General features: G+C 43.1%; 1 protein-coding gene across 1 annotated transcript; it reads left to right on the plus strand.

The window, feature by feature from the left end:
• Window positions 1-276: 276 nt before the first annotated feature.
• Window positions 277-26,658, plus strand: LOC110086190 (acyl-CoA (8-3)-desaturase). Its single transcript, XM_020806982.3, has 12 exons — window positions 277-1,028; window positions 2,557-2,667; window positions 4,337-4,534; window positions 4,841-4,942; window positions 9,310-9,438; window positions 11,236-11,293; window positions 11,593-11,669; window positions 12,267-12,364; window positions 22,606-22,702; window positions 24,385-24,464; window positions 25,912-26,037; window positions 26,472-26,658. Exons 1-12 carry the CDS (start codon window positions 693-695, stop codon window positions 26,521-26,523), a joined length of 1,464 nt encoding a protein of 487 aa, XP_020662641.3. The 5' UTR covers window positions 277-692; the 3' UTR covers window positions 26,524-26,658.
• Window positions 26,659-27,579: the final 921 nt, after the last annotated feature.

Raw genomic sequence — 27,579 nt, forward strand, 5'->3', positions numbered from 1 at the left:
GGCGTAGTTGCAAGAACTCATTTGATAGTCTATTCTTAAGGAGGGATGCTGAAACATGTCTGAAAGATGGTTGCTTCTGATATCACTATATGTTTTAAGCCTTGGGGTGGGTGGGTGCTACCACACTCATAGGTTATGAGACTCCGCATCAGGTTTCCAAATGTGGTAGAGCAGATTCATCTTATGCAAAACTGGTTCCCGATAGTCTTTAAAGAGCAAAACTATCAGCTCTTTCTGCCAGCTTTTTATTTAAAGCAAATTAAGGAGTATGGCAAACTGAAAGTGGGGCAGCAGTGATGTGAGGCATTAAATGGCAAAGCTCTTTGCGGGAAAGACTTCATACGTTGGATGTACGAAATACAGGATTATAGTACATACTGTATAGAGCATGATAGAAGTAAAACATTATGATGATAAAGTTACCCATACTCAAGCCTCTATTAGAGCAGAGAGACATAATTTGCACAGCACAAACCTCTCCACAAGAAGAAGTAGTTTGATAAACTGATGCATCTTGCAGCACATCCAGAATAACCAACAAAATACTGTGCAGATTTACTTAATATAAGGTGAAGCAAGAAGAAGCATGAGCAGGCATGACAGAAGGGCGAATGGTGCGGTATTAGGGTGGAGAGGAAGCAGAGCCCAGAACAGGAGGAGGCAACCATGAAAGAGAATGCCTTGAGCAAAGGATGATAAGAAAGATGTGGGCTGTTGCTACAGGTGTATATAAAGCTGTCTGGCAGACTTTCCTCAGTCCTCCATGGCATCAGAGATTAGTTGGAAATTCTCAGTTGAGGACTTTGTTGGCAGCGAGAATGCCTCCACAGTCAGGTGCTACGGTGGAGAAGCCAGAACCTGGACAACTTTTCACCTGGGATGAGATAGGGCTCCACTCAGGCAAGGGGAACGCTAAAGAAAAGAGGTGGCTTGTCATCAACAGGAAAGTCTATGACATCAGCCAGTTCCACCAGCGGCACCCTGGAGGCACACGTGTTATCAGCCACTATGCAGGACAAGATGCCACGGTGAGACCTTATTGCGGGGTCATCAGCAGTTGGGGAACCCCATGCTTTTAACAGCAGAACTCTATGATTTGTATGCCTGTAATCTGGCCCTTGGCATCTGTGGTTACCTGCAAAGATTTTTGGTAGCCGGTCTTCAGAGACATCTGCTTGGTTCGTTCAGCCAGATGTAACAGATACACCTGGGCTAAATGGACAACGATCTGGCATTAATCAGGCTTGCACAGTCATTCATGGGGTCCATTTGGCAAATCTCCACAATATTCGGCTTGAGTATATTACAAGCCGAATATTACAAAGAAGAGGGATGTGGTGGCGCTGTGGGCTAAACCGCAGAAGCCTGTGCTGCAGGGTCAGAAGACCAAGCAGTCGTAACATCGAATCCACGCAATGGAGTGAGTGCCCGTTGCTTGTCCCAGCTCCCGCCAACCTAGCGGTTCGAAAGCATACAAATGCGAGTAGATAAATAGGTACCATCTCGGTGGGAAGGTAAACAGCGTTCCGTGTCTAAATCACACTGGCCATGTGACCACGGAAAGATTGTCCTCCGACAAACGCTGGCTCTATGGCTTGAAGAGCAGGATGAGCGCCACCCCCTAGAGTCGGACACGACTGTACAAAAATTGTCAAGGGGAACCTTTACCTTTACCTATATTACAAAGATTTAAAACAAGGGGAGAAGGGCCTGAAAGAAAAGAACACTTCATTCCAAAAACAGCAACTCCAATTTCAGTTATGCTTTGGAGCACATAGACTCTTTAAATCCGCTCCCGGGGGCAAAAAGCAGCACAATTGTGCAGGATTACACCTTCAAGATGTAACCACATCATCTTTAATTGAGCATCATAATTATTGCCTCTAAAGTAACTGAATAATTTTCTAAAAGAGTTTAGATAATACATGTTATGAAACTAGATGAAACCTGTGAGATTCCTCCCAAGATTCACCTTGTCCTTCTATCCCTGTTCCTTCCGTGCTCCTTCCTCTCACACTTCTACAGTAGTTCCCTTTCTCCTTTGGCTTCTCTTTGGGTGCCACCAAACAGGGGGTTGCTCTAGCTTCCAGTTAAATGTCATTGGGCAGCTAATTCATCTTTTCCCCTTGATGGATTCCTCTGTCAAGAAAAAGATGGAAGAAACAATACAGAGAAACATGGGAGAGCTGCCAACCAAGGAGGCTGTTGTCTGAACCACCTATAAAGTCCACGAACGATGAAGTGCCCATTAAAAGCCTTGCCTAGCAGCACCCTTTCTTTCTCCTGCCATCAGCCCTGTGACTTCACCTTGCTTCCTCTTCTTCCAGGTTAAATATCATTTCCCAGGCAGTTTAAATGACTCTCATTCTATTTTTTTTATCTGTTGAACACTCATACCAACTGTCCAAGAAACTTCCAAAATCTCTCAAACAGACCCAGAATTGCATAGCACTGAAATTATTTTCCGGCTGAAAATAAGATCACTTGTTTGTCAGGCCTGTTGCCTTGGCTGTGGTCTTCTCTCTTTCACCCTCGGCACTTTTGTTTGTTTCTTAGGATGCCTTCTCAGCTTTCCACAAAGACGAAGATGTAGCAAAGAAGTACTTGAGCTCGTTGCTAATTGGAGAACTGGCTCCAGATCAACCCAATTGTGAACCTGCCAAAAATGTGAGTTTTCCCACCATTAGAAGCAATATGTAAAGGGGAAATAGGCTGATGTGTAAGCATTGTCCTCAAATACTCAGTGTGTGCTGTAGCTGAGCAACTGTATTTGGTACAGAAGGTGGCACAGAAAAATCAGGGCTGCCTCACAACTTTAGTGCTCAATCTTTAACTTTTTAAAGCTATTTGACCGATTATGTCACTTGAGGCTCCAGAACCTCAATATCCCAAGTGACTAAAATATAGCAAGATATTGTCTCCAAAACAACTTCAGTTGAGAATTCACCCAAATACAGCTTGATCTTTGCATTTGACTGGAAGCACTGAATGTTTGGATACTAAACTAAGTTACCATTTCTGGTTTACGTGGGATAAACTAGAAAATATACAGAGTACATTTTTAGAGGAGAAATTCCTTCAAGTGGGGAATGAAGTTTGTTTCTCACCATACATCATTTTCAGGCATTGAAGGTGCTTTGTTGTAGTGTGTGCTTACATTTAGTGTATGTCCCTGAAAGTTAAACATGGCCTAATTTATAAGTCTCTGTGGAAATTCTATTGCCAGAGTGAAAATGTCTTTACCAGAGAGAGTCCTTACAAATGCAAAAACAGGCAATATCTTTATAGACCACTAAAAAGTCACCATAGAATTCATGAGCTTTCGTGGATTAAAACACACTTCATCAGGTTTGTACCAGTGTGAAGAACTTAAAAGCCGAAATGTATGATGGGGTTTGCCAGGCACTTTGCTCTTGGATGTACAGTGGGGTCTTGACTTGAGAACTTAATCCGTATTGGAAGGCGGTTCTCAAGTCAAAAATTCTGTAGGTCAAGTCTCCATTGACCTACAGTGCATTGAAAACTGATTAATCCCGTAACAGGCCGTTTTTGTTCCATTTTGTGTTTTTTTTTTTCTGGTCTGTAAGTCAATTCTCAGGCTGCAAGTCAAACCTAAATTTTGCAGCCAGAGAAGTCTGTAACTCAAAAAGTCTGTAAGTCAAGCCATCTGTAAGTCAAGGGTCCACTGTAAAGTCCAAATAAGTTCTGTGCAAGCTGGAAATTGCCAGGCGTGTCTCTCTTAGATGTCTCTCTTTGATGTGCAGTAAGTCTGGAGACAGGCTGCTGTTTTATGGTTACAGCTTAGGCATTTGTGTATTGAGTATAACATTGAGGTGATTGAGGTGGATGTAGGCATGTGACCTGTGCTTCTTTGCTTGGAGAACTGGGTTGTTACACTTAATCCACAAATGCCTAAGCTGTAACCAAGAGATACATCTAAGAGAGACACGCCTGGCAATTTCCAGTTTGCCAAGAACTTTTTGGGCTTTACATCCAAGAGCAAAGTGCCTGGCAAAACCCATCATGCCATGTACATTTGGATTTTAAGTTCTTCACACTGGTATAAACCCGATGAAGTGGTTTTTGATCCATGAAAGCTTGTGTATTATATGAAAAATTTTGGTGGTCTATAAAAGTATCAACTAATTTTGCATTTGTATTTTATTTTGTTTAGACCACATGGCTAACCTTTACTTCAGATCCCCTTAGTATCCTGTCTGAACACACTTCTGGTTAGGTGGGTATTCGTTGCCATTGTAGTCCTGACCTTTGTAGAGGAACTTTGGAACATGTACACCCAAACGTGAGAGAACTTAGCTGTTCGCCCTTCTCACAGGAAATGCTGACAAATGATTTCCATGAGCTGCGTGCGACTGTGAAGAAGATGGGACTTCTGAAGCCCAGTTACCCATTCTTCCTCTTCATGTTTCTCCATGCTGTCCTGCTGGACATCACAGCCTGGTTCACTATCTGGTACTTTGGAAAATCCTGGACACCCTTCCTCCTTGGTGTGGCATTTTTCGTCATTGCACAGGTAATCTTCTTCAGCATCTACTGAAGTACTTAGCTGTTTGTTGTTTCATAATAATCTCCCTAACCCAAAGTGCTAGTGGAATTTTATACTCTTCAAGAAGGTTTTTATAAAATAAACTAGAACATCAGTACTATTGAATCTGTCATATAAAAGCAGTCAACGCAGTTCTGGGGGCAGTACAAGCAGGAGTTTGTGCTGAAGGTTTTGTAGGAAAGCAGAGTAGTCAATTACTCAAGACAGCCAATGTGCTGCCCGGATGAAGGGACACATTGCCTAATTCCAGTGTTGTTGCCTTTTGCCTTCCAGATCCAGTATGGATTCCTTCAGCATGATCTCGGGCATATTTCAGTCTTTCAGAAGACTCGGTGGAACAGGCTGGCCCATTTCTTTGTGATGGGAGTGCTCAAGGTAGGAGTCACCTGCTGGGGGAGGAAGGGCCATTTCTGGATGATGACAACACCTATACTGTATTTAGCACATTCCAAACATTTGCAAATTGTTTCAAACTTGGGATCTCCTTCAGCTTCTCACAACAGCTGTCTAAAGTAGACCAAAATTCACACTGCTTCCAACTAGAAGAGAAACCAAGTCTAGAGAAGAGTGGCTTGTTGAAGGCCCACTTGAGTGACTTCGTGGGTGTGATGAGATTTGTGCAACATAATGTTTTAGCTATGACAATTTGGAGAAATGGGACAAATTACAACTATCGTTGTTGGGAAGAATTGCAGCAATTAAAATGACTATTTTACCCAAAATCCTCTTCTTATTTCAGTCAATCCCTATAATATTAAAACAGTCATTTTTCAAAGAATTTAATAAGATAATCATGAGATTTATATGGCAAGGTAAAAAACCAAGAATTAAAATTAAGGCAATGCAAGATGCTAAGCAGAGGGGTGGCTTTGGTCTTCCTGACTGGGTTCTGTATTATAGAGCTTGTATTCTAGATTGGATAAAAGAATGGATAACTCTAGAAAACGATAGATTACTTAGCTTGGAGGGACATGATTTGCAATTAGGCTGGCATGCCTATTTATGGTATAAAAAGGACAAAGAACAAAAAAATTTTAATTCACATATGATAAGAAGAGCTTTACTGGGAATGTGGAGAAAAATTGTACAACAAATTTATTATAAAATACCTGTATGGGTGTCACCATTAGAGGCCTTTATCCAACCCAGTCTTGTGACAAAAACAAACTTTTTAAAATATCAAGACCTATTAAAAAAGGATGGTGAACTAAAGTCTAAAGAAGAGCTAGAGTCACAGAATATATATATAGAGTGGTGGCCTAGAGCACAGCTAGAATCTAGATATACAAAAGATAAAATAGAAGGCTTCTACTTAGAGCAAACGATTTTTGACAAACTTTTATTAGGTTCAAAAGAACAAACTGTTAAGAAAATGTATAATTATATGTTGGAAATTAAGATGCAAGATGAAATGGTTAAGGAATGTATGATTAAGTGGGCACAAAATATAGGGCATAACATTGATATTGATCAATGGCTGAAAATATGGCAAAATAATATAAAGCTTACAAGATCGGTGAACTTTAAAGAGAATATATATAAGATGTTTTATAGATGGCACATGACCCCCCAAAAATTGTCAAAGATGTATACAGATGTATCAAATAAGTGTTGGAAATGTGAATCACAAGTGGGAAGCTATTATCATATGTGGTGGTCATGTGGAGTAGCGAAACAATATTGGAAAAGAGTACATGTAATGTTGGAACAAATATTGCTCTGTAAAGTGCCATTAACCCCAGAACTGTTTTTATTGAGTATGATACCTGAAAATATAGATAAGTCAAAGAATTATATAGTTATATACATAGTTACGGCAGCTAGAATTTTATATGCTAAAAATTGGAAAAGATCAACGGTACCGAAACAAGACGATCTTATTGAAAAGATACGGGAAATAGCCGAAATGGACATTTTATCAGAAGTCATGAAGGACTATCCCTTGCAAAAGGCAACAGAAAGATGGGATCTATTTAACAAGTGGACAGAATCAACAGGCAGCTTGTGAACAGTACATATTGAAAGGAGAACTGAATCTAGAAGGCAGAAAAGAGTAAATAGAATAATTTAAAATCTTGATATGGCAATAGGTACAGAATGGATGAAAGTATGTTATTGTCTCCCCTCTTCCTCATCAATCCCAATTCCCTTTTCCTTTTTGTTATCCCTTATAAAAAATAAAAAATACAAAAAAAAAAAACAAATTGTGACATTTGTTTTACATCGACAATGAGAGGAATATGTTGAGTACCTCACTTCAGAGCCCGCAGGTTACCAAAAAATAATTCATGCACCTGCCTTTTCAATATAGCTTATCAATCTGCATTTCTAAAAGGTGATCATCATCTCATAGTTTGTATTGTACACATAATGTAGTTGTGTAAACCTTCTCAGTCCTGTGGCTTTCTTTCTAAACTCCTCTGAATGTGTGTTTTGAGGAGGGTCTTATGTGGGTGACAACTGGTTTTCCACATGTAGGATCTAAAATGTGACTGAACTACAACTCCCAGGCCAGAAAGAGACATTAGAGACATCCCATAATTAGAGCTGAAAGTGTGGTAACATTGCAGAGAGGTGGTTGAGGCAGTGTTTTCCTGTTTGTGAACTCAAACTTGAACAAAAGGCTCTGCCTGAATCCCAAAAACCTATCACCAAACAGAGCAAGCTAGTTTAGATAGTCCTGAAGAAGAAAGAAAATCATGTTGTGACCCTGAGAGGTTCATATTTTACATTTCCCTTTTACAGCCATGGCTATTTCTACAGCTTATTTGTGGCCCCAGATTCTTCCATCTGAGCACAACCGGTGAGGTCACTTTTCTAGGTAACATCAAAATGCTGTTGAACTGCAGCTCCCAGCATTAGCTAGACTGGCAAGTGCAGACGGGAGCTGTAATCCATTTACATCTGAAGAGCTAGGCCATGAGTTACCCACCTCTGGTTTCTGAACTAGACTAAACTGGATCTCCTGGGGAGGGTACCCTCAGCTTTCCCAGTCATGCTGGCTTGCTGCTTAGCTCTTCAGAAGCTTCCGTTGTTCCATTACCTGGAGCCTTGAGATCTCTGTTCTTTTGTAATAGCCTTCATTGAACTGACTTGAGGCACATCCCTCTTCCTGCAAAGCGAAACAAAGGAGGAATTGTCAAGGGATGTCTCCTGCACAGAAATTGACTGACATCACAAAGAGAGCCTTAGGCTGGAAACTTGCCAAGTGTTTGATAGACATCATTGCTGATGATAACCCTATCTGTAAGAATAGGAGAGGGAACTATTAGAGAAGTGATGAGATCCTAAATGGGTCATTTCCTTTAGTCGTGTCCCACTCTTTGTGACCCCATAGACCAGAGCACGCCAGGCCCTCCTATCTTCCACTGCCTCCCGGAGTTGTGTCAAATTCATGTTGGTTGCTTCGATGACATTGTCCAACCATCTCATCCTCTGTCGTCCCCTTCTCCTCTTGCCTTCACACTTTCCCAACATCAAGGTCTTTTCCAAGGAGAATTCTCTTCCCATGAGATGGCCAAAGTACTGTAGCCTCAGCTTCAGGATCTGTCCTTCCAGTGAGCACTCAGGGTGGATTTCCTTTAGAATTGATAGGTTTGTTCTCCTTGCAGTCCAGGGGACTCTCAAGAGCCTCCTCCAGCACCATAATTCAAAGGCATCCGTTCTTCGGCGGTCAGCTTTCTTTATGGTCCAGCTCTCACTTCCATACATCACTACAGGAAAAACTGTAGCTTTGACTATTCGGACCTTTGTCGGCAAGGGGATGTCTCTGCTTTTTAAGACGCTGTCATCGTTTTCCTCCCAAGAAGCAGGCGCCTTTTAATTTCATGGCTGCTGTCTCCATCTGCAGTGATCATGGAACCCAATAAAGTAAAATCTGTCACTGCCTCCATATCTTCCCCTTCTAATTCCCAGGAGGTGATGGGACCAGTGGCCATGATCTTAGTTTTTTTGATGTTGAGTTTCAGACCGTTTTTTGCACTCTCCTCTGTTACCCTCATTACCAGGTTCTTTAGTTCCTCCTCACTTTCTGCCATCAGAGTGGTATCATCTGCATATCGGAGGTTGTTGATATTTCTCCCGGCAATCTTAATTCCAGTTTGGGATTCCTCCAGTCCAGCCTTCTGCATGATGTATTCTGCATATAAGTTAAATAAACTGGGGGACAATATACAGCCTTGTCATACTCCTTTCCCAATTTTGAACCAATCAGTTGTTCCATATCCAGTTCTTACTGTTGCTTCCTGTCCCACATATAGGTTTCTCAGGAGACAGATAAGGTGGTCAGGCACTCCCATTTCTTTAAGGACTTGCCATAGTTTGCTCTGGTCCACACAGTCAAAGGCTTTTGCATAGTCAGTGAAGCAGAAGTAGATATTTTTCTGGAACTCTCTGGCTTTCTCCATAATCCAGTACATGTTAGCAATCTGGTCTCTAGTTCCTCTGCCGCTTCGGAATCCAGCTTGTACTTCTGGGAGTTCTCGGTCCACATACTGCTGAACCCTACCTTGTAGGATTTTGAGCATAACCTTACTAGCGTGTGAAAATGAGTAGAGTGGCATAATTTGCTGCAGTCCTAGTTTTAATGTAACAACCACATACCCCGTAGATGCCTGGCATCAGTGATTTATTCGATGCTCCATTCTGAAGGTAGCAAGAAGGAGCAGCAACAGCAAAGCTCTGCCTGTGAGCAAACGGAACATGTGTGTGATCCACTGATACTCCCATTTATTTGTTGTAAGGGTGGACCAGCAAGCCAATGGAACCACATGCATAACCAACACCATGCCAAACCAAACTGCTTCCGCAAGGACCCTGATCTCAATATGCACCCGCTCCTCTTCAGCCTCGGAAAACCGCTTTCTGTGGAGGTGAGTAAATGAGTGATCTCCAGTGGGTTTATGTCAAATAGGTAGGTTGATTGAACATGCCCTGCCCCTGCTGAGCAATCTGCTTTTAAGGAAATGAAAGAAAAAAAATGCCCTTTTAGAAGATAGAATTCCTCTTCCTTCTACTGTCAATTATGCTGCCCATGGATGGTTTCCACCATTTCATTAATTCCTCGTTATATTTTAATTTCTTACCTCTCATCTAAAGATGGCATCCTTCCTATTAAAATCTTTCTGGAATGACTTGTCTTCTCCAAGGGAAGCCCACCTGTGTTTGCATGTGAGGTACACCAGAAGCTGCTCTTACATTCCTATGTGAGATCAGAGCACAGGTATAATATTTCTACTAGCTCTTGACACATGTGCTCCATTCCTGTTACTGGAGCACAGCACAAGGCTCTATCCTGATCTGGCTGTCAGGAGAATAAATGATCAGAAGTCAGCAGTCAGAGCACTATATCTTTTGACCTTTTTGTTTTTTAGAACCTCTGCATGTTCCTCAACCTGAGTCTTCTCCACTGTTCTCCATGCTGTGTGATTAATGAATGGAAATGTTTGCCCTGATTTTCCAAATAGGGGTGAAAAAATGGGCATTCTCCCTTTTAAATTACTTCTGAGCTACTGTATTCAGCTTAGTGATTTATGTCAATTAGGACAGATTTAGGTCAAAGCATTAAGATATTCAGGGTCTTGCCTTTAAATGCAAGGTGCGCCAGGATTTCCTCTCATTTCCAAAATGTCCCGCCATGTCTTCAAGTAGCAGCTTGGTGGCTCTCTGCAGTTCAGCCCCATTCCTTGGACAGAAAACTTTTGGGAATAACCCTTACATCACGATGCAGTGCCATTTGCAAGGAGAACTTTGAGAGGGGAGGGAAAAGATGGCTGTTCCCATTTCCCTCAAGAAAATTCTCCTGCAAACAATATCATGACTTAAGAGTTATACCCAAGGGCTTTCTGTCTTTGGAACACTTGCTGGGCTGCCAAGAGCTGCTCCTTAATGCCTTGGCAAGGCTTTCAGAGAAGGGGGGAGAGTGGTATTTAAAAAAAAAACACTCTAGGGCACCTTGTACTTAAGGAATTATGTCCCAGACCAAATTGCTGAATATTCCCCCATCTCTGTAAGGGAGGCTGAATCGTACCAGAGACCTTTTCAACCAGAGAAATCAGGAGGGAAATATTTGGTCTTCTTTACATTTAAATATGTACCTTACTTAAAAATGTATATGCAAGGCCTACATCCATATTTTAATATGTTTAGACTACTAAGAACTGTGTCGCGCCATTTGGAGACAGTCCCATCTGGTAGGAAGTGACATTCTTATCCTACTCCTCAGACCTTTGAGGTGCGAATCAGGCCTAGTACACAATGAAAACTGACAACTGAACACTGATATGGAGTTTATAGAAGCCATGTTTAAGTGTTCTCACATTATAAGCACAAGGAGCAATGCAAAACTGTGCTACAGTTCCAGCCACTCCATTCATGACCTTCCCCTCCCTACAAGGCCATTTGGAAGCAGAAATGTGACTGTATTCCCATGGGTGTGGTTGTGCAGACTTACCTGGGGTTAGGATGATCTGGCTTTTCCTGATCACATGGAGCTCTGGAGCTCTGTTCAGATGCACATGGTCACACTTCTGCTTCAGACCACCCTGTACATTTTTTGAGAGGAGCACCCATAGGGTGTTTTGCTATTCCTCTCCACACAGCAGCGCAAGAATGGCTGGATAGGGTTAGAGTCCCTTCTTTTACTGTTGTCTTCTGCTCTCCATTTGCAGCTTGGAAAGAAGAAGAAGAAGTACATGCCTTACCAGTACCAGCACAAATATTTCTGCCGTGAGTGTGTCTGACTTTTTGAACTGGAGACTGAATGTGGAAGTGGCCACCTTCAATAAGGCTTTGCCTATTGGTGGATTAGGCCAACAGCTTGTTGTGGGGCTGCTGATAGGCCTTCTTTGGGATGAGCATTAGATGGTTTTTTGGGGGTGGGGTGGGGTTCTGTAGCTGTCCAGAGGACTGTTGTTTAGGGGGTGCCTCTGCTCCTGGGTGCTTTTGCATTCTTTGAGTCTTTGCGGCTTGCAATTGAAGAAAGGTGCTCACATTTGCCTTTTTCTTCCTTTATCTTTTCACCTCAGTCTTGGCCCCGCTGACATTCACAATTTATGTCCAGCTAATTATATTCCGCTACACAATTTTAAGGAAAAAATGGATGGTGAGTAACTTGTAGAATTGCAATAGCTCCTCCTCTAGATAGCCACAGCAGGAGACTAATGTATGTCAAAGCAGAACATAAATATATTGGAGTATGACTTCAAATAACCACCTGACATACCTTGGCCAGAATCTTACCTGTGTTTATGTAAGGTCCATGTAATTTGCCAGCTGCAAGTGCAGCTAATTGACAAGGCACTGGGACTTATCTCAGCTGTGCAACTGGGTGCACAGCGAGGTGTGCAACCAAGACATGCCCTGGCATTCTGTCAGTTAGCCACAATTAGCTGTGGTAAAAAGAAAAGCTAGCAGGGCAATATTTGGTGAGTCTGTGAAGGAAGGAGTTCAACAGTAATGTTTAAGCTACCCAGACGGGATACTGCTCAGTACTTGAGATCATGCAGAAAACATCGCTGAGCAGGGTCAGAACACAAGAGATGCGAAACGTGTTTAATTGATAAAACTTAACGAAACTATTTGCAATACCTGCTTTTTCTGGACTGGTATAAAACATTAAGTATAGTTTGACCTGCCAAGTGTGTTAGGAGTGTTGTTTGTTGTTACCCAACCCTTTCCTCAACACTGTTTTTCTTGGCAGGAGCTCGCTTTCATTCTGGCCTACAACCTTCGCGTCTGTCTCATGTATGTTCCTTTCATGGGATTTAAGTGCTTCATGGCATTCTACTGGTTGGCCAGGTAATAGTTCTTATGCAGAACTTTCTTCTGACAGTACAAGCTGATTCCTCGCTGTGTGAAATCTATTAGACCAGTCTGAACAAGCTTCTGGTGTGGAAATAGGCCAAGAAGAAAATACCCTAAGAATCACAAGACTGTGATTATTTGAAACTGGTGGTCTAGAGGAGGTTACTCCCTACTGATTTTGATCTAGTGGTTTCCAAAGAAGATGCAACAGTCCTGGGCTTGGCATGTTTTGAAACATTTAGCCACACACAGGTAGCCAGTCTCCACCTGCTGCAGACTTCAGTGGTGAGTGATCAATTGGATACCTGAGGTGGACCTTTTCAGAGAAAAGAAAAGTTATGTTTCATGATTACACCTCTCTGAACATCCCAGTCACCATGGCCCACTGGCAAATATTACAAGGTGGTAGGCTTTCCTTCACTGGAGGTTTTTAAACAGGAGTAGGATGATTTTAGCTTTGGAATTTAGCAGGGTGTGGACTGGATGATCTGAGGTTCCCTTTCAGCTCTACAGTTCTATGATTTATACCATTCTCTGAAGAAGAATAGAATGTTTAGCCCCCTTGATTTCTGCGGTTTGTCATCATATCTGCATCTTTCCCCTCATATCAGATGACAGCATGTCACTCATAGAGGATTCCTATAGTATTCTAACAGATCTGTAATGGGGTTTTTTTGCCATCTGTGAAAATTCATTCTATAGCTTAATGGTTTAGGTATCTGGCTGCAAAGGTTAGGAGTTTGATTCTCCGCTGACCCTCTCAAGAGACGAGCCAGCACGGATAGCCTCAGGCAAACTGTATCATCCCAGATAAAGAGAGTGGTAAACCAACCCTTAATACTCTGTAGCAAGAAACCCCTGGAAAGGGTTGTCATAAATTGGAATCGACCTGATGGCATATAGTTATAATCATTAAACACCGGCAAAAGTTGACAGCCATTTCATGCAATCATTAACAAAAGTTCCGAGGTGTGATGAGATACCATGGATTTGCACCAACAATGGGTATGGCTATGATATACATTTATCCCCATTTCATCCTGCAAACAACTCTGTAAGGTACACTTGGCTCTGAAAAATGCTATCATATCTTCCCTCAGTCTCCTTTTCTCAAGGTGAAACATGCTCAGCAATTCCAGTCTTTCCTCATAAGGCTTGGTTTCCAGCCCCTTGATCCATCCTTGTTGCCCTCCTCTGGACTTCTTCCAATTTGTTGGCATCCTTCTTGATGTGCATTGGGCAGAACTGGACACAGTACTCGAGATGAGGCCTAATCAGTGCCGAATAGATGGGAACTAGTATCACACGTGATTTGGAGACTAGACTTCTGTCAATGCAGCCTAAAAAGGCATTTGCCTTTTTGTAGCCACTTCACACTGTCAGCTCCTATTCAGTGTGTGATCTAGAAAAGCTCCAAGATCCTTCTCGTTCACAGTATTGCTGAGCCAGGTATCCCTCATCTTGTAACTGTGTGTATGGTTTCTTTCTCTGAGGTGCAGTACTTTGCACTAATCCCTGTTGAATTTCATTCTGTTGGTTTTCAAACCAGTGCTCAAGACTACCTAGATCTTTTTAAATTTTGTTTCTGTCTTCCAGGGTGTTAGCTATTCCACCCCATTTTGTGTCATCCGCAAAGCTGATAAGCATACATCGTGTCCTCTAACCCAGGTCATTAATAAAAATATTGAATAACACTGGGCCCAGGACTGAGCCCTGGGGAACCCCACTTGTTTCCTCTTCTCAGTTTGAGAAGGAGCCATTAATCATCACCCTCTGAGTACAATTCTGTATATCCACCTGACACCTATCCAGCCCACATCTAGTTAACTTGCTAATCAGGATATCATGGGGCACTTTGCTGGGGTCAAGATATACAAGAGTGGTCTTAACCAACCAGATAGGCGGGATATAAATAAAATAAAATAAAATAAAATAAAATAAAATAAAATAAAATAAAATAAATAAAATAAAATAAATAAATAAATAAATAAAATAAAATAAAAATAAATAAATAAATAAATAAATAAATAAATAAATAAATAAATAAATAAATAAATAAATAAATAAATAAATAAATAAATGTCTATAGCACTCCCTCTGTCTGTCAGGGAAGTTACCCAATCAAAAAATGAGATCAGATAAGCCTGGCAGGATTTATTCTTGACAAATCCATGTTGGCTTCTAGTTATTACTACTTTGTTTTCTAGGTGTTTGCATTGTGGCCACTTTATAATCTGTTCTAGAATTTTCTCTGGGATAGATGTCCGGCTGATTGATCTATAGTTCCCAAGTTCCTCCCTTTTGCCCTTTTTGAAGATAGGGACAACATTAGCCCTCTTCCAGTCCTCTAGCACCTTACCCATTTCCCGTGATTTCAAGAAAATAATGGACAGTGGTTCTGAGGGTTCTTCAGCCAGTTCCTTCAATACTCTTGGATGCAGTTCATTCAGCTCTGGAGATTTGAACTCATTCAAAGAAATAAGATATTCCTTGACTATTTGTTTATCAATCTCCAGCTATAATCTTGTCCCCTCCACTTGCACTTCACATTTGTCTGGAGGGTAATAGTCTGTCCTTTGGGAAAAGACTGAGCTAAAATAGGAATTGAGCACTTTTGCCTTTTCTTTTTCTGTTATCATTTTTCAATCTCCATTGAGTAGCTGAGCCACTGTTTCTTTTCTTTGTCTTTTGCTATGCACTTACCTGAAGAATGCTTTTTTGTTGCTTTTACTCTCTCTAGCTAGCCTCAGCTTACTCTCAGCTTTTGCCCTCCTAATGCCATCCCTGCAATGCCTTGTCTGTACCCTTCTTTTGTGGCCTGGCCTTCCTTCTACTGCCTATATGTGTCCTTTTTTGTTTTCAGGTCCTCTCTGAGCTTTTTTTGTTGTCCCCTGCCTTTTCTTGTTGGAATTGTTTGTAGTTGTGCCTGTAGAATTTCCTTTTTTAGACGCTCAATGGGCTCATTTTCTTGTTAGGATCACCTGCTATGGAGCTGAGCAGTTACTTGGATTCTAGTAAAAGGATGCTGCTGCTACTAGCTATGGGTCAGGGACTGGGGGGGGGTTATCATTATCAGCAGCAGTACCCATTGGGAGTGGGCTCAAGCCCCATCAGTGTAAGGTCAAGATAGAGAAGGCCACAGCTGCTACCAGCAGGGATATGCAAAAATGGTGGCTCCCTGACTAGTAAAGATAGGGGGAACATTCGGAGAAGGGACAGTGTTAGATGACCTCACCACAAAGGCAGATGGATATGGTTATAGTTTAAGTGGGTATTTGGTGCTTTATATAGCAAGCGCCTATCAAGAACTGGATGTCAAGATGTCCTTTCTAGCCACCTAGCTTTTACAGCCTATCTTCTCCATTAAAGCCTCCTCTGTGCTTAATGTAATTACTTTGAAAAACAGATAAGAAGACCAGGCCATCGGCTAAATGCTCAATTAAAATGAGAATATAACACAGAAAAGATCCAGGGACAGGCACAAAGCTTGTGAGTTTTCTTTCATCAAAGCCCCAGGAAGCAAACGTCTCTGTCCTGCTCGGTCTATGGATAGAGCAAAAACTGTATCCACACTGGATGATCTGGAGCTCTGAATTCTGCATATATATTGCAGTTTTAGGATGCAGCGTTTTTTTCACATGCACCATGTGAAAAATGTGCAGGCTCATTTAATACCATATTAATTTGTAATATTGTCCTAAAAAGAAGAGTGCTGAAGCACAGCTGTCCTAAAATGGGGAGGGCGATTTTTGGAGTTATTGGGGTTGCCCATGCCCTTCCCTGAACCTTCTGAGTTCACCTCTGCACCCATGACCACCCCTATACTCCACACCAAAATGGATCTTACAGAATGAATGTTTTTAAATGGAAAAAAAAAACCCTTGTACCCTCTAGTGGCCAATTTAAACAAGAATAAAAATTGAATTTTTCCATTCTGTTGGATTGTTCAGAAAGTTAAGTTAATCGCACAGAATAGCCATGCCCTATATTTTGCAGGAATCAGCACATGGCAATTCTAATGGTTAACACCCACTGTAGCAACCCCAGACCTACTGGAGTATCCCACCCTGTAGTTAGGCTGCCACCAACCATTCGCTCTACCAAGTCACCCAGACCAGGAATGGATTTTAATAAACAAAAGAACAAGGTTTATTGAAAAAACAAACAGGGTAAATAAAAGGATCAGGTAAATAGGATACTGGAACTTGGTATAGTCCCAATCATACACATACAACAGATTGGTTCTCACGGAACACTTTAAGGTAACGCACAGACCCTGAACCTATCAGTTCTGGCTACCTAGATAGAAACCTGAACCTATCATGTATGTACTGTCTGACGAACAGTTGTACCCAGTCTGACCCACAGACTCCAACTCCACTTCTCCACGTCAGCTCACTTACGAAGGACTTCCCCCAAATATATACAGTACAGCTCCTCCCCCCTGATGTCCCGCCTTCCACTCCCCATAGGATGGAACTTTCCCTCCAAACCCATGACAGACAGGTACCATCAGTGCGGTATGTGACACCTCCCCCCTTTATAAGTTGTTTTGTGGGGGAAAAGCTAAAGTGCTTTTCTCCAAAAAAACAACCAGGATCAAAACACATAAACAGTTATACATTATCAGTTATACATTATAATACAAACCCATAACCCATACTTACTCACTCTAGGTCAAACATATCACTTATGCATTTATACATTAATATTTGCAATACATTAAGTTACCTTTATTAATACAAACCAAGCCTGTTCAATAAACAGGTACATTTAACTTTTGGTCACCAATATACACAGTCCATGGTTTCTTCGCCGTCTTCACTCGTCGGGTCTTCTTGACAAGGCGTCAGCAACACAGTTCATTGTCCCTCTGACCACCTTCACTTCAAAGTCAAAATCTTGCAGGTTTAAAGCCCACCTCATAAGTTTACTATTATGGGTTTTCATTGTCTTTAACCACTGCAGTGGTGAGTGGTCAGTGCACAGAACAAAATGTCTTCCCCAGATGTAGGGTTTGGCCTTCTGAATCGCGTATACTATGGCCAGGCACTCCTTTTCCACGGTTGCCAAATGTCTCTCACCTTTCTGGAGTTTCCTACTCAGGTAGGACACTGGATGCTGGTCACCATTTTCATCCTCCTGGCAAAGAACTGCTCCTACCCCGCTGGATAATGGATGAGCGCCTCCTTCAACCTCTGGAACGCCTCCTCACAGTCGCTGGTCCACGGGATGCGGTCATCAGTCTTCTTCCGCGTCAGATCGGTCAGCGGAGTCGCTATCTCGCTAAACCTCGGGATGAACTTTCTGTAGTAGCCCACCAACCCAAGAAATGATTTGACTTTTTTCTTGGTGTTGGGTCTGGGCCAATCACGAACGGCTTCTATCTTGGCCTCTAGGGGTTTGATCACTCCTCCCCCTACTATGTGACCCAAGTATTTTATTTCTGGGCTATCCAGCTGACACTTGCTTGCCTTTACTGTTAGCCCTGCTGCACTTAACCTCTGCAGCACTATCTCCAGGTGTTTCAGGTGATCTTCCCAGGTATTGCTGAAGATCCCTATATCGTCAATGTAGGCCACAGTAAAGTCACTGAGCCCTGCTAAGGTCTGGTCCATCAGCCTTTGGAATGTGGCTGGTGCATTTCTGAGACCAAAACTAAGGACTCTAAACTCATATAGACCGAAAGGGCTGCAAAATGCGGTCTTTTCCTGATCCCTGGGATCAATCCTTAATTGCCAGTAACCCTTTACTAGGTCCAACGATGAAATGAACCGACAACCCCCTATGGTTTCAATCAGGTTGTCTAGCCTGGGCATTGGGTAGGCATCAGGAGTGGTTACGCGGTTTAATTTCCGGTAATCTACACAAAACCTAATGCTCCCATCAGGCTTGTCCACCAGGACTATCGGAGAGGACCAAGGACTAGAAGAGGGGACGATTATGTTCTCCCTAAGCATCTCGTCCAGCTCCTTCCGCACCTTGTCCCTATAGGGTCCCGTCACTCGGTATGGGGATACTGCTTGCGGGGGTGCATCCCCTGTGTGGATCCGATGCATCACTCCCTTCACTATCCCCGGCTTATTTGAAAAAACCTTATGATATTTGGTGAGCAGCACTTTTAGTTCTTGCTGCTGGTCTTGGGTGAGTGCAGGACTGATCTTCACCTCATCTGGGTTGTATTTCACTTCCCCTCTACCCTCCCAGAAGGGCAATTCAGCTTCCTCACTCTCAGCTGCTTTTATGGCAAATAAAACCCTCTGTTCCCCTCTGTAGTAGGGTTTCAGGGCATTCACATGTACCACCCTCCGTGCTTGGTGTTCCTCCTGTTCTATAAGGTAGTTCAGGTCCGACATCTTGGAAATGACCCTGTATGGTCCTGCCCATTTGAGCTGCAGTTTGTTCTCTTTGCAGGGCCTAAGCCAAAGCACTTCCTCCCCTGGGTTAAAGTGCCTCTCCCTGGCTTTCTGGTCATACCAGGTTTTCTGTCTGACCTTCTGAGCTTGCAGGTTTTCTGCTGCTAGCTCTAGGTTTCTCTTCAGGTCATTCATTAAAGTGTCTATATACGTCACAACATCTTGTGGGTCATCCTGGGTGATCTGCTCCCAATTTTGTTTGATTAAATCAAGTGGACCTTTTACTTTTCTCCCAAACAAAAGTTCAAACGGACTGAACCCGGTACTGGCTTGGGGCACTGATCGGTAAGCAAACAAAAGGGATTGCAGCTTCTGGTCCCAATTGTTTGGATTCTCTGCCAAGTAAGCCCTAATCATGCGCATCAGAGTCCCATTGAACTTCTCCGTTAACCCATTACTTTCGGGGTGATAGGCAGTGGTTTCCTTGTGTTTAATTCCACAGATTTGCCATAACCGTTTCATGAGCTTTGATGTAAACGATGTGCCCAAATCTGTGATTATTTCTGAGGCAAATCCCATCCTGGACATATACCCCACCAAGGCATCTGCCACTGTGTTAGTTTCGATGTTAGTCAAGGGTATGGCTTCGGGGTACCTCGTGGCATGGTCCACAATGGTGAGAATGAACCGGTTCCCCCTCTTTGTGGCCTTGGGCAAAGGTCCCACAATATCCACTCCTATACATTTGAACGGGGTGTCACTCACAGGCAAAGGGCACAACTTCGCTTTGGTCCTGTCACGGTTATTCCCCTGCCTCTGACACACATCACATTGTTTACAGAACTCCTTGATCTGCTTCCCTATTTCAGGCCAGTAAAAATTTTGTGTGATTCTCTGCTGTGTTTTGTTCACCCCCAAGTGCGCAGCAAACATGTCAGAGTGCCCCCTTTGTAAGATCATGGGGCGATATTTTTCAGGTACCACTAGCTGACTTCTGATCCCATCTCCCCCTTTTGAGATATTCATCAGGGTCTCTCTATATAAAATTCCCTTTTTCTCGTGAAATCTCGCTGGGGTTTCAGGTGTTAGCTGGGTGTCTGTCACCTTTTCAAAACACTTTCGGAGAGTGGCATCTGCCTTTTGCTCTTGGCCAAATTTGCTGTCTGTGGTTAAGGTTTCTGCCACAGCTTCGGGACTACCCTCATCTGCTTCAGCCTCGGGCTCTTCAGTACCCCCCTGAACTGTCCCCGTGGTAGCTTGTGAGCGTGTAATCACTAGCACCCGTTTCAGATGTTCAGCCAGGTCATTTCCCACGAGCACGGCTGCTGGCAGAGTCGATGAAATCGCTAGACGCCAAACTCCCCTCCAGCCTTGAAAGCTCACAGGTACCTCAGCTACTGGCAGTGAGATCACCTGCCCCTCAATCCCTGCCACCTTCAGGCTCTCATTTGGGATTATATGCTTCCTAGGAATAATGTCTGGATGGCACAGGGTCACCTGGGAACAAGTATCCCTTAGCCCCCTATACTGATGGTCAAGTATTCCTACGTCCACCACAGCGGCCTCAAACAATTGCGAATCTGTCCTAACTAGTAAGCAGCGCTTGACCTCCACAAGTGGACCATTTTCCCCAGCCTGATCAGCAGATGTAACTGGTCCAGAGTGAGTCGCCATGGCAACAGGCTCCCTCAGTGGCAAGGAGCTTTGCTCTGTCTGGACACAGAACACAGCTTTTGGCTTGGTTCCACTCAAATCATGAGGCAAATTTCCCTTTAGCTGCTTTAATTTCTCACACTCTGAGATTAGATGGCCCTTTCCTTGACAGAAATAACATTTTCTGCTGTACTTGGAGTCTTTCTCCTCTGTTTTTGGTTTTCCCTCCAAAATCTGAGGTCTTGGTGGTTTCATGTCAGAGGGCTTCCCTTCAACATGGGCCCCTCCCCCTTGCTGGTTTTTCCCTGGTCCCTGAGAGTACCGGCTGTAGGTTTCTTTGGGCTTACCCACAGTTTTCCCCTCAGCACCTAAGGGCTTCCTTATTTGGGAAATAAAATCTGCGATCTCTGCCGCTTCTGTCACAGTTTTAGGTTTCCTCTCTCACACATGGAACTTTAGTTCCCCATGCAGGACTGAATAAAATTGTTCCAGCGCTATCAGGTCTTTGAGCTGCTGGAAGGTCTCTGTCCCCTCCTGAGACAGCCATTTCTCTAGCAACCTCACCAGTTGGGCCCCCACTTGGGTAAAAGTCTGCTCTGGTTTTTTTGTGAGTGACCTGAATTTTTGCCTCAGCTGTTCAGCATTTATCCCATGCCGGGCAAACACCAGTTTTTTAAACTCAGCGAAGTCTTTCAGCAGTTCCACTGGCATCTCGGCATAGACTTCTGCCAGGCTGCCACTGATTAAAGATCGCATAATGGTCATCTTCTCAGTTTCCCTTACTGAGAAGTCCACAAACGCTCTTTCCACAAGGGAAAAGAACACCTCAGGGCAATCTCCCTTGTTGTACACAGGGAATTTCTTCAAGTCAGTTTTAGACAAGCTGCCTTCCCCATTCCCTGGGTTCCCCTCATTATTATTGTTATTCCTATTTCTACTCATTATTTCCAGCTTCTTCAGCTCAAACGCCATTCTTTCTAACTCCAACTGTCTCTGTTTCTCTTCCCTTTCCATTTCAAATTGTCTTTGTTTCTCCCTTTCCCTTTCCTCCATTTCCCTCACCCTCAGTTCATGCTGTTGGGCTAGGAGCATTTTTCTGAGTTCTGAGGTCAGTTCTCCCGTGCTCTCATCCTGCACTGAGCCAAATTCCTCCTCAGAACCTTGGTCTCCCTGTGGTTCTCTCACTTCCCCCATTTCTGCCATTTGGCTTCGAGTAAAGGGCATAATCTCCCCAGAACAGGCTGCCTTCAAAAGTCACGCCTCAAAATAAAACGATGACTTTTTTCCTTTTGCCTCAGAAACAGCCTTCTATAGACTGCTGCTGTCCCTCCAGCACCAACTTGCAACTGTTGCTAGGCAGAATCCACCCCCTCTGCTAGGCCTCTCAGCAGACAGGCTAGATCACTGTTACTTCACGCAGCTTTGCCTCAGCCCTTTCCCGCCAAAACGGGTTGCCTCAGAGCTCCCTAATCTAGTCCCCCAATCTGAGTTTGCACGTTCTTCCACTAGCCTACCTCCCCGTGAGGTAAGCCTAGAAGATTACCTACGCGCCCTCAGATTTTCCCTGACTAGACCCCCCTTGCTCTGGGCACACTAGCCAAGGCTTTGCTGGACCACTGGGCAACTGGACCCGTCGTATCCCACCCGCTGGACACCAATAAATGTAGCAACCCCAGACCTACTGGAGTATCCCACCCTGTAGTTAGGCTGCCACCAACCATTCGCTCTACCAAGTCACCCAGACCAGGAATGGATTTTAATAAACAAAAGAACAAGGTTTATTGAAAAAACAAACAGGGTAAATAAAAGGATCAGGTAAATAGGATACTGGAACTTGGTATAGTCCCAATCATACACATACAACAGATTGGTTCTCACGGAACACTTTAAGGTAACGCACAGACCCTGAACCTATCAGTTCTGGCTACCTAGATAGAAACCTGAGCCTATCAGGTATGTACTGTCTGACGAACAGTTGTACCCAGTCTGACCCACAGACTCCAACTCCACTTCTCCACGTCAGCTCACTTACGAAGGACTTCCCCCAAATATATACAGTACAGCTCCTCCCCCCTGATGTCCCGCCTTCCACTCCCCATAGGATGGAACTTTCCCTCCAAACCCATGACAGACAGGTACCATCAGTGCGGTATGTGACACCCACTTTAGGAAGTTGGATTAGATGATGACTAACCTTGTCTTTCTGCTTTTGTTTTGTCTACACAGGTTCCTAGAAAGCAATTGGTTTCTCTGGATCTCACAGATGAACCACATCCCAATGAACATTGATTATGACCAGAACTTAGACTGGGTCTCTGCCCAGGTAAGATGCCTCAAACTTCTTATTGTCCATGGAAGTGGGAATACCCATAAAAGTGGCCAAATTCGGGTACTTTGTCTGTAACCATGGAGGAGGCTAAACGGATGGTGAAGACATGGAGATGTAGATAGGGTCTCCTTCTCAGCATCTCCTCCTTTAGAGAAGTCAGTCAGAAGATCTGAAGAAGGGCCTGTAGATTTATTTGGTTGAAAATACTTCCATGATCAGGAGACTTGCTTTGTCACGATTCTCAGGCACAGGATCTTAGTGAACACACTCAATCAAACATGCTTACGAGCTCCTCTGCATATTATTTTAATCACACAAAACTCTGAGCTGATGTCTGAATGAGGAAGGGGCTTGGGAGGGCAAAGCATATGTGTACACCTCCAAACCCACTACCTATTTAGCTTTCTCCAGGCTGAGAGTTACATAATCAACCCAGAATGCATCACTTAGCAAGGTAATCACTCCTACCTGAAGCTAATTTGGAAATCCAGAGTGAAAATGGAAACTAAAATAAAGGTGCCAGCATTAATTTCTGACCGCAGCTTCCGTTGTCACACTTGTTTCATACTGAAACTAATGTGATGCTGATATGGGCATGTGAATTTAATTTTGCATTTGTTTTAGAAACTGAAGCCTATCCTTCACATGGCAAAGGTCAACAGGGCATCCTGCTGGGACCTCAGCATCTTCGTAGCTCTCTTGACCTGAAGTGGCATGCAGAGACCAAACAACAAAAAGTCTGCTGCTTGAAAAGCTAACAGCCATCTTCAGAGATCCTCAGCTACCAACATGCATTGCTATATATAATCCCCATGCAATTGGCTTAGCTTTCCAAATGTTGCTACCTGATTGCCACCGTGGTTGCAATAAAGATGGACCACTACAGGCCCAAACTGTAACTCCTGCTGAGGAAAGAATATGCATTAAAGAAGGAATTGCAATACCTTGGAAAGATATATGCAGCCTATGAGAATCAGGGTTATGAAGTCCTGGTGACGATCACGTCAGAAGGTCTTTCCAGAGGCAATCTTGCCTGACACAAGCAGAGAAAGAAAAGTTACAGTACCGAAGCATCAGTTATGTTGTTTCCCTGCACAAGACATATTGGTGAAGAAAACACTCAGCCAGATCGAGGTCAGTCATTACACTCTTAGAAAGGAATTAATTCTAGGTGTCAGATGCAATTAATTCCCACTGAGAGTTTTTCTTATCATTGTATTGAAAAGAAACTGGCCAGTCGTAATAAATTAGTTTCTACTGTCCCTTAAAATAGTGACCTTTGGTGGTCCATCAGGAAAATAAGAGAGAAAGGTGATAAAAAGTTACAATTTCTTTTCAGGTCTCTGACCTGCTGAAGAGAGAAGCCAGTTTCTGATTTAAAAAGCAGCTTATTTTGTCAGCAGTGAAAGCAGCTGAACTGGTAACTTTAAAAGTGCCACTGTGTCCCATTTTCTTCCGTTCACATATAGAAGAGATTTTTAGATGGCACAAATATAGTAGTTTTGATTCAGAAGAAGCTTTCCTAATGTCCCTGCTTCTGGTGGCAGTTGTACAGTACGGAAACCCAAAGACAACAATCAAAGAATAACTGTGGTCTGCAATAGAATCAAGGGCTATTGACCAGGAAATAAACTCTGCTGGCTATGAAGCAACTGAGTGCAATTTCTTTTTCTCAGCTTGCAGCAACATGTAATGTGGATCAATCGTGGTTCAATGACTGGTACACTGGACACCTGAACTTCCAAATTGAACATCAGTGAGTATGAAACTGGGAAGGATTGTAGAGAATAAGGCACTTAGCATGAACAGGATTGGGAGATGCCTTCCTGGCAATCACAGACCACAGCCATTTTCTTGATCCAAATCTGTTCCCTAATAAACCAGTGGTGACTGTGACTAGAAGTGCATTTCACTCATTCTGAACTGTACATGTTCTTTTTTTTTCTTTGAAGGAAGGAAGGAAGAGAAAGAAAGAAAGAAAGAAAGAAAGAAAGAAAGAAAGAAAGAAAGAAAGAAAGAAAGAAAGAAAGAAAGAAAGAAAGAAAGAAAGAAAGAAAGAAAGAAAGAAAGAAAGAAAATCCTGAACTGTACATGTTGACTATCACCTTGGGATTCTGCCTAGAGTGGCCAATTAATACATAAACAGAAGAAGAAGGGAAGGGAAGGGAAGGGAAGGAAGGAAGGAAGGAAGGAAGGAAGGAAGGAAGGAAGGAAGGAAGGAAGGAAGGAAGGAAGGAAGGAAGGAAGAAGGCAGGCATCATCTAAAAGGAATATGATAGAGGAAATTATCCTGTGTATACTAATTCAAATTTATGGATGCTAGTTTAGAGACAATTTCTATACAGTAATTTAAAAAGAAATACTGTACAGTAATTTCACACCATAGTGGGAAAGACCATTACTGGAGGCCTGTGTGTCTGTTCAGATGGCTTTCCAGGCACTTGCTGCTGAAGGACAACTTTAAGCCCACCCACCCTCCCACTTTCCCTTCTAAAGGTTCTTTCTCTTCACTGGGGCTCCTATGAATTATCCTTGAAAGAGAGGATGACTTCAGACAAACATAGGTGCTGCCTTTTGACAACTAGTAGACATAGCCACCTTACTTTCACAACATGCTATATTTGGGGCTGCCTTAGAAAAGTGTCTGGAAACTGCAATTTAAGCCAAGTACAGGAGTGAGACTGTTGAACCTGTCACCCCATTAATACAGCAATATACTATTACTTTAGCAATATACCCCAGTAGTATCCTTTGGTTTCTGCAGTTGAAGTCCTAAATTGCCTAACTCCTATATATCACTCCTATACATCTCTAAGGCTGCCCTCTTCCTGCATAAACCCACCTGTACATTGCAGTCACTGAGAGACTTTTCTTGCACATCCTTCTGCCCCATGAAATGGGGCAGCCAACAAACACATGTTCCGACCTTTTCAAGGGCAGCACCCAGACACGGTCCCAGGAAAGGTGAAGGGAAGGTCCGCTTTTCAGGACATTCTCTCTTTTGACTGTTGGCTTAGGTTTCCAAACTGTCACTGTTCTTAATAGGTTTTATTTATGACGCAAGATTGCATGGGTTTGTAACATTGCGGTAACGATAAGCTGACAAAAGTATCCCGTTTGGGTGGGTGACCATAGCTGAGATGCTTCCAGTTCACAGAAGCCTCTGGAATATTCACTGGACATCCATCTCTCTCTGTCCCCAGCCTTTTCCCCACCATGCCTCGGCACAATTATTGGAAGGTAGCTCCTCTGGTGAAATCCCTTTGTGCCAAGCATGGCGTGAACTACCAATGCAAACCTCTCCTTACAGCTTTTGCGGACCTTGTGCGGTAAGTGTTGGTTCGCATTAGGGCTGGGCCAACCCTTGAGCCGAGGGAGATGACGGCCTCAGACGGCAGAGGCCGTGAGGGCTGTATCTCCAAGCTAGCTGGTACAGTATGTGTTGTTGGGTGTGGTCAACAGCATCCTAACAACAGTGTTGAAAACAAGGTTCAACTGTCACTTTAGGCCATTGAACCCACAGTGGGAATCCTGTCAGGAACGGGAAAAGTGTTGTTTTCTCCTTTGCCTTAGGCAGCAAAATATCTTGGGCCAGCCCTGGTTAACAAGGAGGTCCCAGTTGTAGGAGAACAGTGGGTGTGGCTGAGTGAGGGATGGAAATACCAAGATGGGGCAGCTGTATGGGAAAGGTATGGACCAGAGTACCCTTGAGAAACAGCACTGCCTGGGATTAATGGGCCTGGTTTGCCTTTTCTCTTTGCAGTTCTTTGAAGGAATCTGGAGAGTACTGGCAGGATGCTTACCTCCATGGGTAAGAAGAGGCAAGAACTGGCGAATCTCCTCATGGACAGCTGTCTGCAACCATCAGCAAATGGAAGGGAAGGAATTGCAAAGCATAGCCTTGACTTCAAAAAAAATAATATTTTTAATCTTCAAAAAATAATATTTGACTGACAAATAATTATTAAATATATTCTTTGTAAATAGTATAAAAACTTAGATGTTTTAAAATGTTCTTAAACAGCATTCTGTTTGAATATGGTAACTGGTTTAATTATGTTTTAATATTTATAGTATACTGGGTTTTTTCTGTTTTACTTGTTGTTGTTGTTGTTTTAATTATACTGTGAGCTTACTTAGGTCCCAGTTTCTGGGAGAAAGGTGGTATAGAAATCAAGTAAATGAAATATAAATTAGGAATGGGGCAAAGATAGTGACAAATTATGAAACAACCTTTTTCTTTTTCCGCTTTCACCAGAATCTTGTTCAGCTAGCAAAGGCAAGGCAGGAATAGGCAGGAAAGAAAGAAGGATTCCCCCCCCCCTTGCTAGAGAGAGCACCTTCTCTGGTGACAGGTTACATCTGATGATTTCTTTGTAGGAGGATGAGAATAAACAGGCCTGGCCTGTGTTTAGGAAAAGGAGCTCATGCACCAGAGTGTTTTCCTTCTGCCTATAGCAGCACTTTTCTGAGTTATGGGGTGCAGGCACTGGCATAGAAATTGGCATATGCCTACCGCCATGCCTTCACAGTTAGATCAGGCTTTGCAGAATTCTTTCTCAGGTACTGTAAACTCATCACAATGACCTCTTCCATCCTGACACTAAGTTCACCCTTCCCAGTTAGCTCTGAAGAGGCAACTATTCAGGAAAATTGTGATTTATTCCTTGACATTGACTAAGGTTGTGAGACCTTCGGGCAGCTGCTCAAGTATGGCAACGGTGCCACATTTTGAGAACACCAAGACCTCCCCCCAGGAACTGCCAAGCTCACTCACTGGTTACCATGCAGTATGCATGTCCATCATTGTCAAAATTGCACCAATCGCAATGCACCAGTGCTCCTGGTGCTTCCCTAAGAGGACTGCTCTT

Source organism: Pogona vitticeps, chromosome 1 (assembly GCF_051106095.1).
Source record: "Pogona vitticeps strain Pit_001003342236 chromosome 1, PviZW2.1, whole genome shotgun sequence".
In the NCBI taxonomy this organism is placed as follows: domain Eukaryota; kingdom Metazoa; phylum Chordata; class Lepidosauria; order Squamata; family Agamidae; genus Pogona; species Pogona vitticeps.